The following is a 13,071-nucleotide window of genomic DNA, read 5'->3' as shown; positions in this document are numbered from 1 at the left end:
AGGGGAAGGGAGGGGAAGGGAGGGGAAGGGAGGGGTCCATAACTGGGGAAAAAGGAGAGCTGCCTAAAATCTGCCCCATGTACTAGCCTCACTCAACCATTGGAGCCCTTTGCTTTGAGGTGGGCTGTCACAGGAAGTTCTGCAACAGTGTTTTGGGGCACAGTTCTAAGAATGTGCAGGACTTTCTGAAAACACCCAAGCAGAACAGTGTTGACTCTTATGAGTAGAACAGGATAAATATATCAGGCTACTGCCATATTTAGAACAACTCTCCTTCAACATTATCCTTCCTTTGCCCTCATTAGTTCCATGCTCTACAAGAAACCTTTTGATTACCAATCTGGTTTATCATGAAAATTGGTATCAGAGGTGAATACTGTGATAATGGCCACAAAAATTTCACACATAGAAATTCATCCTCATTATAAACTAGTAAATCGACCTTCTGGTTTATTGATGAATCTGTGAGTGTGGTGCAGTCATGTCTTGTTTCATCATGCTTTACCTTATTGTGCTTTGCAGATATTGCAGTTTTTACAAATTGAAGGTCTGTGGCAACCGTGCATCTAGCAAGTCTATCAGCACCATTTTTCCAACAGTATGTCCTCACTTCATGTCTCTGTGTCTACATTTTGGTAATTCTCACAATATTTCAAACTTTTTCATTATTATTATATCCATGATGGTGATATGTGATCAGTAATCTTTGATATTACTAATGTAATTGTGTTGGGGCACCACAAACCGCACCCACATAACACAACAATCAGTGTGTGTTCTGACTGCCCCTCAGACTGGCCATTTATGCATCTCTCTCTCGCTCTCTCCTTGGACCTCACTATTCCCTGAGACACACAATATTGAAATTAGGCCAATTAATAACCCTACAATGGCTTCTAAGTGTTCAAGTGAAAGGAAGAGTCACATGTCTCTCACTTTAAATTAGAAACTAGAAATGATTAAATTTAGTGAGGAAAGCAGGTTGAAAGCCAAGATAAGCCAAGCACTAGGCCTTTTGCACTAGTCAGCCAAGTTGTGAGTGGAAAGAAAAATCTCTTGAAGGAAATTAAAAGTGCTACTCTGGTGAACACACAAATGATAAGAAGGCAAAACAGCCTTATTGCTGATATGGAGAAAGATTGAGTGGTCCAAATAGAAAATCAAACCAACACAACATTCCCTTTAGCCAAAATCTAATCTGGAGCAAGGCCCTAACTCTCTTCAGTTCTATGAAGGCTAAGAGGGGTGAGGAAGCTGCAGAAGAAAAGTTAGAAACTAGCAGAGGTTGGTTCATGAGGTTAAAGGAAAGAAGTCATTTCCATCACATACGAGTGCAAAGTGAAGCAGCAAGGGCTGATGTAGAAGCTGCAGCAAGTTATCCAGAAGATCTAGCTAAGATCATTGATGAAGGTGATTTTCAATGTAGATTTCAATGTAGATTCAGCAGACTTTCAATGTAGATAAACAGCCTTATATTGGAAGAGGATGCCATGGATGACTTTCATTACTAAAAAGGAAAAGCCAGTGCCTAGCTTCAAAGCTTCAAAGGACAGACTAACTCTTGTTAAGGGCTAATGTAGCTTGTGGTTTTAAGTTGAAGCCAATGCTTACTTACCATTCTGAAAATCCTAAGACTCTTAAGAATTAAGCTGAATGTATTCTGTCTGAGGTCTAAAAAAGAAAAAACAAAGCCTGGATGACAGCACATCTCTTTGCAGCATGGTTTATTAAATACGTTAAGCTCACTATTGATACCTACTGCTCAGGAAAGAAAGATTCCTTTCAAAATATTACTACTCACTGACAATACACTTAGTCAGGCAAGAGCTCTGATGGAGATGGACAGGGAGTTGAATGTTGTTTCCCTGTCTGCTAGCACAACATCCATTCTGCAGCCCAAGTATCAAGGAGTCATTTTGACTTTCAAGCCTTATTATTTAATAAATACATTTTGTAAGGCTACAGCTGTCATAGATAGTGATTCCTCTGATGGATGTGGGGAAACTCAATAATAAACCTCATGAAAAGAATTCACCATTCTAGGTGCCATTAAGAGCATTCATAATTCAACATTAATAGGAGTCAGGAAGACGTTGATTTTAACCTTCACAGATGACTTTGAGGGGTTCAAGACTTCAGTGGAGAAAGTAACTGCAGATGTGGTGGAAATAGCAAGGGAACTAGAATTAGAAGTAGAGGCCGGGCGTGGTGGCTCATAGCTGTAATCCCAGCACTTTGGGAGGCCGAGGCGGGGGGATCACGAGGTCAGGAGATCCAGACCATCCTGGCTAACACGGTGAAACCCTGTCTCTACTAAAAATACAAAAAATTATCTGGGCATGGTGGCGGGCGCCTGTAGTCCCAGCTATTCAGGAGGCTGAGGCAGAAGAATGGTGTGAACCTAAGAGGTGGAGCTTGCAGTGAGCCGAGATGGCGCCACTGCACCCCAGCCTGGGCGACAGAGCGAGACTCCGTCTCAAAAATAAATAAATAAATAAAAAGAGCCTGAACATGTGACTGAATTGCTGCAATCTCAGGATAAAATTTGCATGGATGAGGAGTTGCTTCTTATGGATGAGTAAACAACGCGCTTTCTTGATATGGCGTCTACTCCTGGTGAAGATGCTGTGAACTTTGTTGAAAGGACAGCAAAGGATTTAGAATATTTTATAAATTTATTCACTAAAGCAGTGGCAACAGGTTTTGAGAGAATTGACTCCAATTTTGAAGGAAGCTCTACTCTATGTAAAATGCTATCAAACAGCACTGCATGCTACAGAGAAATCTTTCATGAAAGGAAGAGTCAGTTGATGTGCCAAACTTCTTTGTTGTCTTGAAGAAATTGCCACAGTCACCCAGTCTTCAGAAACCACAACCCTGATCTGATCAGTCAGCAGCTATCAACCATGCACCAGCAAAAAGATTGTGAATTGCTGAAGGCTCAGATGATTGTTAGCATTTTTTAAGCAAGAAAGCATTTTTTCATTAAGGTATGTAAATAGTTTTCTTAAACACTGTGCTTTTGCATTATAATTGACTACACTACAATGTAAACACAACTTTTACATGCACTGGGAAACCATATAATTTGTATGACTTGCTTTATTGTGATATTTGTTGCATTATTTGCTTTGTCATATGGTCTGGAATTGAACCTGCAATATCTCCAAGTTATGCCTGATAGGTAAATCTCCAGTAGTCTGATCAGTTTTAAATACCCGGACAAAATCAGGTCTCTGTAGCAGCAAAGCTGAGGATCAGGCCATGGCATATTGAACTATACTAAGGCTCTGCTATAAGACTTTGCCTAATCTCACCCCAGTTTTCCCCTCTCCCCTTGACCATACTGCCACCAAGTATCTTATCCTGGATTTCTCTACTGAATGTGTCTATTTGTTATTTTATTATATTTATGCATTTTCTTGTAAATGGCCTGAGATTCCTTTTAGAAATAACCGACTGTGGCAGAGCCTGCTGTTATCTCCCAACATCCATTCTCTTCTTCTTCCTTCTGCCAATAGAACCTCTAAGTTTTGGCTGATCATATCGCCAGCAGGGAAAGATGATATTTCCCAGCTTCCCTTGCCCATGTGTGTCCATGTGACTAAGTTCTGGCCAATGGAATGTCAGTGATAATGATATATACAGAGGGAGGCTGCTTACCCTCCATTGCCACACACCCTTCCCCCACCATTTCCCCTTTCTAGTTGGTTGGATTGTAGACATGGTGGTAGTGAGCAGGCTTCTACCCTGTGGACAAGAGTAGCACCCTAGGGCATGGAAAAGCAATCAAAGGAACTTGGATTTCTAAACAACCTCATAGAGTAGAACCATCTCACACTTCTGGACTTTTTGGTGGAGAGAAAAAAAACCCTTCTGTCTTGTTTAAGCCTCTGTTCATCTGGCTTTTGTTAAACTGGCTGAAGCAATATCCCAAGCAATATGCATCTAAATATATGAATAAATGAAAAATGAATAATTTCTAAACCAATTCCTTGAGCTTCATGAGAAACGTGCCCATGACACCCAACAATAACCTGTTTGTATTATTCTCCCCAGCTAATTCATGAATGAGACATATACTTTACCTAACTTCCTGGCTGACTGAGTCATCACGTATGAATTTATTCCCATTGTCAGTAATGATACTACTTGCACATAGAGTATAAACTAAAAACAAAGCACATAAATAGTTAGAACCAAAATATTAAATAAGTACTCCAACAGCAATCATTGTTCAATTAGCCACCAACAAAATTCTATTAATATCTTAATCCACATTTTAAAATCCTGTTTCTGACAAGTCAGTTAAGGCAAAAAGGCACTTTTGTGGACATTGCCTGAACATACTACACTGGGGCAGACATTAATTTTCAATCTGAACAAGGAAAACAATAGACTGGAGATTCTGTGCTAAGGACACTGAGGGAGGAGCTCTCCACAGTTGCCACTCGAGGCAGCAGTCATGCAAAGACAGCACAGTGGTAGCCATCCCAGGCATGGCTGTGGAAACTGCGGGGTGGAGAGAAAGCCCAGCAACTGCAGGCAGTGGTGACTGTGGGCAGCAGAGGGATATGTGCCTGCCACCAGCATTTACTACGGCTGTATCAGAGGTTCTAAAGGAGAAGGCAGGAGCTGTGGTGAGGCCTGGAGAGGTGCTGTGTGGAAGCAGAAAGATAACCAACATTTGTAGGCCATGACTTTGCCATTTCTTAGCCATGTGACCGGGGGCCAGTTAATTTAACCATCACTCTGAGCCACAGCATCCTTCACTGAAAAGAGGAGTTAATAGTAATTTCTCCTCCAGTGTCTCACACCCTTAACTAATAACAATCACCTGAAGTGCTTGTTAAACATACTGACTCCCGCTGTGGGTTGTGATTGTGTAGGTCTAGGGTGGAAGCAATGGGACTCTTAACACCAGACAGAACTAAGAAACACTGTAAAATGATGCCCAGGTGTTGGTTAACTTCTCATTGACTTGGTTTTAGGCCAATTCTTTGCATAAAAGAGAATCGAAGGAGCTGTAATGTTGATTATTTTACTTTTCTTTTGGAGCATGGAAAGAACCAAAGTCTTTGCAAAACCACTGGTTATTTGAACTCAAAATTAATGCCCAGATCAGGCCCGTGGATATAAAACCTCAGAAAAAAATGTGGTGAGGAATATGAATATGATACTCCATCAAAAATAGCACTTCCTGTTTGGAGTTAGGGCACCTGAGGTCTTTCCCTCTTCTGCTACACACAGAAGGCTAAAACTCTTTGATTGGATTTCTCCACATGCAAGATGGAGATGTCAATAGTTGCTCCCAAAAAGAAGGTATTAAATAAATACTGTATTCCTTGGGCCTTTGGGACAGCAGCAAAATAGTAAAGAAGAGAAGTTCTGGGATGGAAATTGGACAATAGCGACAAACTCTGTACATCTACCTCCAGATTCCTTGGTAGGTGAGTCAGTGCTCTTGAGCTCACATCATTCAAGAGGTTTTTCCACTCCCAGAAACAGATTTGGGGTTTATCTTATTAGAAGGTAATGAGAGCCTGATCCTGGAGATTTCTAGCAGCTTCTGGAAACTTCTCTAGCTAGCTCACAATGCTGTCACAAATGACAAAGTACACGGCCAGCAGTTGCACTGGGCTCTTTGAATCTTGCCTGGACTGTCAGATGCAGCCACCACCAGACTCCCCAGAAATCCACCAGCTAACCCATGGGGAAAGGCTTTGAGAAAGAGTAGAAAGGAAATCAAGTTTTGTTTTGTGCTACAGATAATGGAGTCTTTGCCCAGAATTTTTCGAGAAATAAATTTTTTAAAATTAGCCCTAAAGACATAAATCTAACTAGACCCTTAATTTAAAAATGTATAAAATATTTCTTATCTTGGTATACTTACCTAGCATTTCAGTTTTTGTTCTAAGAACTATAAGGATTAGAATGCTCTTGACAAGAGTATTGTTTTTTCATACTTTCTGGCAGCTATTGAAAAATAGTATTTGTACTCGGGTCTGGTGGCTCACGTCTGTAATCCCAGCACTTTGAGTGGAGGCCGAGATGGGCAGATCACTTGAGGCCAGGAGTTCGAGACCAGCCTGGTCAACATGGTGAAACCCTGTCTCTACTAAAAATACCAATAATAATAATCCAGATGTGGTTGTGCACACCTGTAATCCCAGATACTTGGGAGGCTGAAGCATTAGAATTGCTTAAACCTGAGAGGCGGAGGTTGAAGTGAACAAAGATCGTACCATTGCACTCCAGCCTGGGCGACAGAGTGAGATCTTGTCTCATCAAAAAAAAAAAAAGAAAAGAAAATAGCATTTGTCTGTTCAATAACATTTATTGAGCATTCATTAAGTGTCTGGTATTTTATTAAGCATGATCTCAATTCTCAACTGGAAGTTGAAGCTCAACAAGGCTGGGGAACTTCCTCAAGATCACCCAGCCTGTGAATGGTGGAGTCTAGATCAGAGCCCCAGTGTATCTAATACCACATCCATAACTACTCCATGAGTTGGTCCCTTTCACATTCTTAACATAAATAACGTACTGCTCTGTTCCTTTCTACTTAAAAGAATGCATTTTAAAAATCTAATTCAAAGCTGGTGAACTTTATTACTGGGTTCTCTGACAAGTGGGCAAGATAAGTAAAAATGACAAATATGAATAATCATGAGATATGATCTTTCCTACCATTTGTGGTACGTCTACTTTCTGTTCAGCAAGATTATAAATATCAGGAGCCAAGAGTAAATTAAAAACTCCTTTAATTCCAGACCACATGATTACAACTCCCCATCGCCAGTTATATTCATAACTTGAATGCATCAAAATAGGGCTCACTAACAAAATAGTAAGCAACCTGTGGAGAGGGAAACATTAAAAATAAATCACACCTTGTTTATTAATATTATTCATAGTTGAAAGCATGTATTAAATACTAAATTCAATATAAAAATTTTCAGGAAAGAAAAAAAACAATGTAATTTATTGTTAAGTCCTTCCAATTTTCTCAGACTAACCAAATCTACTATTTAAATTTTGCACATGACACTCAAGTCTTGAAAAATAATGCTAGAACTTCTAAACAAATATAAGGAATTATCATCAACACTACTGTATAATGTTTGGATTTGGGTAGTAAATTCTCACAGGGAAGCCTCTTCTAAGAATGCTGACAAGCTCATCTACTCCTGAAAAGTCATACATGACTGGATTCAAAATTACAATGGGGGCATGTGCAGATCATGACTCAAATGTAAAATTATTTTAGACACATTAATAAACTTAACCCAACCAAATGTCTGTTGAGCTCCCACAAGAATCATAAGCTAAATGTCACACAAATAATTTTAATTTGCACCTTCTTGCTCTCCAGATTACTTTTCTATAGGAGTGCCAAAATTTAAAATCTATCATTAAGGGACTGGCCCTGAGAGAATATCAATCCTGTACTTCAGATAATTTAGAACAAATGAAATTTCAGCAAAAGTGAAAGCAGATGTGTCCTTAGCCTCAAAAAAATATTGTGTATCGGTTGATCAGCTATAATTGCACAAGTCAATTTACAGAATTCCAGTCATTGAGAAACAGAAAATCTACAATTACCACCTATAATGTATAAAATTATTTGGGCAAACTCCTCTGCCTTGCATGCGAGCCTTCTGCAACATGACTCTTACCAACCTTTTCAGCCTTACTAAATAACCTTTCCCTAAAATATCAGAGTCCAACCAAAATAGAAACAACTTACGTCATTTCCTGATATCAAAAACAGGGAGGCAGAATAGCAAATACTCTGAAGTCAGTCTACCTGTGTTAAATCTAGGCTTGCCTTTTACTAACTGCATAACTACGTAAGCAAGTTATTTAATCTCTCCGTGTCTCAGTTTCTTCATCTGTAAAATGAAGATGATAACAATTGTACTTGCCTCAAAGGATTATTGTGATAATTCAGTTAAATGAGGCAATACTCAGGGCTTAGAATGATGCTTTGTATGTGGTCAGCACTCAATACATCTCAATACATAATCAATACATCAATACATAATTATAACTATATATGATACGTATGTATCCATACAAAATATTCAATCAGCAATGCTTATTATGTTCATGTATTCCCATTTCTTTATCTTGGCTCATCCTCTCTGAAATATTTTTCTCAAGTCTTTACAGAAAACCCCCACACACGTCAAGGGCCAACTTAAGGATAATTCCCTCCATTAAAGCTTTTCCTCTGGTGATGTGGAACCATCAGTTCAGCAAGATCTCTGGCACTCACTGGCCATTTGACCTTGGAAAAGGTCCTTTGCTTTTCTGGGGTACGATTTCTTCACAATGTAGAAAATAACAGAGATAAATAATTAGAGATGATAATTCTTATCTCCTAGTGTTGTTACGAAGATGAAATGAGATAATGAATGTATACCTGAGTCAAACAGTGTGCTAAAGCCATGTTTCTTTCTTTATGACCAATCTCAACTTACACATGAGCTCTCATGCCAGAACGAAATGTTAACTTTCAAATGGAATAACTTACTCTTTTCTAGTTTAAACGTTCTTTGGGTATAACTTGGTCTTGCCTATACAAACAGTCAATTCAAATTTCCCTATAAAGAGCAGTTTGTCCTGTTTTCCAAGATGCTCCCCCTGCCCTGCCTTCCCAAGACAGGGTCTGGAAATTCACATAACTCATGGCATCAGGGAAAGGCTTGCAGAGAACATCTATTGATTTAGGTGACTTGTGTTACTTGTGTTTGGCCTTTGGCCCCTGTTCTTGAGACATCTACTGGGAAGTATTCTTGGTCTATTTTTTTTAGCAAGGCCAATGCATGGTAATTGCTCAGATGACCTGTCTCCTCTACCAACTAAATGACCACCACCACCACCCAGCACTGCAGATCCCTTGAGGTCTGCTGCCACTCCCATTCGACCCTAGGTTTGAATGGTCTCCCATGCAGCTCTCCGACTTGGGGTCACTTTGGTGACCCTTCTGGCAAACTCACCAAATATCTTCTGAATTCACCACAGAGGAGGAAAGAACTTCAGATTCCTTCCATGTCAGAAACAGATTAAGTAAGGATCAAAAGTACTATCTTAGGCCTATTGTCTACTTACCATTTCTGCTCAGTAGCCTTAGGCCCATGTCACTCTAGAAGGCTGTATTTTCTCAGAGTTCCAAACCGGAGGTACAGGTGGGGATGTGATGGGAGAGAGGCAGTGTCCTCACCCTGGTCTCAAACCCCTATATGATCAGCAATGTTCTACTTCCCCTTCCTGTTTGTCATATCCTCCATTATCTTCACCATGGCATAAAAGAAGTTTGTCTCTTGATACGAAAAAAGGATATTTTCAGAATTTAACAAAGTCTTCTCTTCTTCAGCAAAGCCTGGCTTTCAGAACCGTTGTCTCATTGTGTGGTCTCAAAAATATTCACAAATCAAGAGCTACAAATAAACTCTTTATTTTGGAATTTCATCATAAAATCTTAATCTTTTTTAGCTGAATAGAAGGAAGGTCATACATAAAGAAGTATAATACAAAAAAGAAAACACATTCATATATTGCAGGAACAGCACTCCTTTTATAGTGGATATTGTGGTGTTCCATTTAGAATTCCTTTTCGGGGCTGACAGCCCATCCTCCAACTGGTAGGAATTTGAGGATTTAAATGGGCCTGCATGGCTCTGCCTCTCACTGCACATTGCTCTGGGCCACAGGAACTTGCCCTCCTCAAAGTTGTTGCCTCTCAAGGGATAGCCCTTGGCCAATGACTGCATTATGAAGATACAAAGGCCTGTTCCCTTGTCTTAGTGTGGGATGACTCTGAAGGGCCCTTCCAGCTCCACAGTTTCCCATAGCTCAGTGGAGCCTTGGATGAAACTGTGCTGTGGGTCAGCTTCTCCCCTTGCCCAATTCTGCCTTCCACACTTGCCCAATAAACCTTTTGCCAACAACTCTCCCAACTCTCCCAACCCTCCCTCTCAGATTCTGCTCCCAGGAAATCCAACCCTTCGAATTTGTAAATCTAGCACAGGGCAGGCATTCCACAGAACCCCTCAGCTAGCTATGAAGCCTCATAACACATTTCTTGTTCCTTTTCTTTTTCTTTCTTTCTTTCCTTCTTTCTTTCTTTCTTTTCTTTCCTTCTTTCTTTCTTCTTTCTTTCTCTTTCTTTTTCTTTCTTTCTTTCCTTCTTTCTTTTTCTTCCTTTCTTTCTCTTTCTTTTTTATTTTTAATTTTTTTTTGAGACAGAGTCACACTCTATAACCCAGGCTGGAGTGCAGTGGAGTGATCTTGGCTCACTGCAACCTCTGTCTCCCAGGTTCAAGAGATTCTCCTGCTTCAGCCTTCTGAGTAGCTGGGATTACAGGCATGTCCCACCGCGCCCGGCTAATCTTTGTATTTTAGTAGAAACAGGGTTTCACCATGTTGGCCAGGCTGGTCTTGAACTCTTGACCTCACATGATCCACCCACCTTGGCCTCCCAAAGTGCTGGGATTATATGTGTGAGCCACTGTGCCTGGCCCCATAACATATTTCTTAAGCCTCCTATATGAAGCTTATCTTTCCTTATGTCACAGTTATTTATATATTTATTTTATCCCTCCAACTAGATTTTAAACTTCTTGAGGAGAGGTACTGTGTTTTATGCATCTCTGTGAACCTCGAGACTTCAAACAGCAAGTCCTATTGTATTTACATGATCACGGTCACTCCTTTTTAGAGAAAGAGACATGGGGTTGCTGTTTGCTTGGGATGGAGCTGGGGGTAAGGGATGTCACCAGAGACCAGGGGAAAAAAAATGTACCATATTGTTTGGCTTCCAAGCTGAAAGACTACTTATTTTTAAGGCAAGTTTGCATAGCTGTACAACCAAGACCTGGAAGTATAATTAGCTGAATCAGCATCCTCTGACCTCAGACTAAAGAGTTGATAGGAGACAGCATCTCTATTCTACCCTTAGTTCCAGCTCTTCACACTGGGGAAGCTGGTCAGAGAAATGTGGGGTCCTGCTGATGAATGGCGTATGGATGGGAAGTCTGACAGTCCCTCAGGAGTATGACTAACCTGAGGGACTTAGATACAACAGAGTCTGGACTAGAGCCCCTGTCCAGGCAACAGCCTTCAAGGACATCAGCAACTGGTCCCAGAACAGACTTGACCAGATAAAATGAACATCACTGGTCCCTTCCATTGTCACCACCACTGGCCAATCACACATGAAAAAGATCAGCCACTCCCACCCATTCCCCCAAGGACTGACCAATCACATAAAGGACACACACACACACACACACACACACACACACACACACACACGACTGTAACTAATCTAACAATCCTGAACTGACCTGGGAAGTCACTAGATTGGAATGAATTTACCTGATTGTATGTAAACTAAATCCACTAGGATCCAGCTCACAGCTATATAGTAAAGCCAGTTCTAGAAATAAAATTTCATTTTTTTGAGTACTAAAAATCTAGGCACCATTTTAATAGGAATTAAGTTATATGCCCATTACAACTCTATAGGGAAAAAAATTCATTAAGGTCATCGTTCAAGTCAGAAACTAGCCCCTGTGCCCAACGACTATTGAAAAAATTCAGAGCTCCCTAGAAGTGTTGACTGCAACATCGAAGAGGCCAAATTAATCTTTGTCAAGGTGGAAATCAATTATACTTGTTTTTTCTAATTTTGTACTTCATCAAAGTGAAATTCTGAGGTCTGAATTTTTAAAAATATCTTTTAATGAGTTTCATAATGTTTGTTCTTCTGATTATCAAAAATGCAAGCAATCTCACAAATTGTAACTTTCAGTCTACCTTCAAAGATTATTAATTTTAAATATTCTTTAAACATTTTCTACATAATGGAGCTTAGCAGATTAGGAATGATTTTCTATTAATCTTAAAAATATACCCATCAAGGGTAAGTGATTTTATAAATGGAAAGTGCAAGATTTTCTTGTCCATAATTCACATACCTCGGGACCTTTGGATTCTTTCTAATTTTTCATCTCTATGAATACGACTACAATGAAAACACTTCGAAAAAAATCATCATCCAGAATTTTTTAAAAATTTTAACAGCTTCATTGGTATACAGAAATCTGCATATATTTAGCATATATAATTTGATGAGCCCATTGTCCACTCCACATTTTAGATCACATTCTTACAAGTGGAATACAAACATTAAATCACTAACTATACAAGTAAGTGTTCTATAAAACTTGCAGGAAGTGCTAAAAGGAGAACTACACAGTGACAAAGAGTGTGAGAGAGCAGTGCCTCACCTGGGGAGGTGGACGGCAGGGACCAGAAGCATGGAGGCTTTCCCTGAGGAAGGATAGTTTGTCCTGTAATCTGAAGGTACCAGGGGCCAGGATGAAGGACAGCCAGAGGACAGCTATGGAAGGACCTGAAGGAACAAGTATCTGAGGAACTTTGTCACACGTGTTTGGAGTGAAGAGAGCAAGCAGCAGAGGGTCCTTTGAGCCGGCTGATGCGGGGGGCAGGGCCAGTGTTTCACAGGGTCTTTATCACACTCTCACAGGGCTGAATGCATGAATTTTAGGAACCACTGATTTTACCACTTTTCATTTTATTTTTAAAAATTTCTAGTGGGTTTAAAACTTAAACATGTTTTAGCCATTAGTATTTCTTCTTTTATGAACTTGTCATATCCTCCATAATGTTTATTATTTTTTAAATGCCCTCTCAACCCAGCTTTTCCCAACTCCAGGAAGAACCGGGAAGAGAAGGCAAGGCCAATCTAGTTACTTTATCTTGGTTTTAAATGATAAAACAATACATGAATACTGAAAAAAAATCTCAAATAGTAAAAAAGTATACGAAAAAGTTTTTTAATTTTCAATTTTTGTGGGTACAGAGTAGGTGTATGTATTTATGGGGTGCATGAGATATTTGATACAGGGCATGCAATGCATAATAATGACATCATGCTAAATGCGGTATCCATGCCCTCAAGCATTTATCCTTTATTACAGATAATCCAATTAGACTCTTTTAGTTATTTTTAATTGTACAATTAAATTATTATCAACT

At 39.7% G+C, this 13,071-nt stretch overlaps 1 protein-coding gene across 1 annotated transcript in view; it reads right to left on the bottom strand.

The window, feature by feature from the left end:
* Nucleotides 1–13,071, bottom strand: part of SLC9C2 (solute carrier family 9, member C2 (putative)) — a 92,294-nt gene that overhangs the window by 48,318 nt on the left and 30,905 nt on the right. Inside the window, exons 9-10 of the mRNA XM_012000447.1 lie at nt 6,691–6,859; nt 4,089–4,170 (exon numbers count right to left, since the gene is read on the bottom strand). Of these exons, the coding sequence (XP_011855837.1) occupies nt 4,089–4,170; nt 6,691–6,859 (251 nt within the window). The remainder of the gene's footprint in view (nt 1–4,088; nt 4,171–6,690; nt 6,860–13,071) is intronic.

This window comes from Mandrillus leucophaeus, unplaced genomic scaffold (genome assembly GCF_000951045.1).
Source record: "Mandrillus leucophaeus isolate KB7577 unplaced genomic scaffold, Mleu.le_1.0 Scaffold629, whole genome shotgun sequence".
Classification (NCBI taxonomy): domain Eukaryota; kingdom Metazoa; phylum Chordata; class Mammalia; order Primates; family Cercopithecidae; genus Mandrillus; species Mandrillus leucophaeus.
This window is presented reverse-complemented; position numbering and strand designations above follow the sequence as displayed.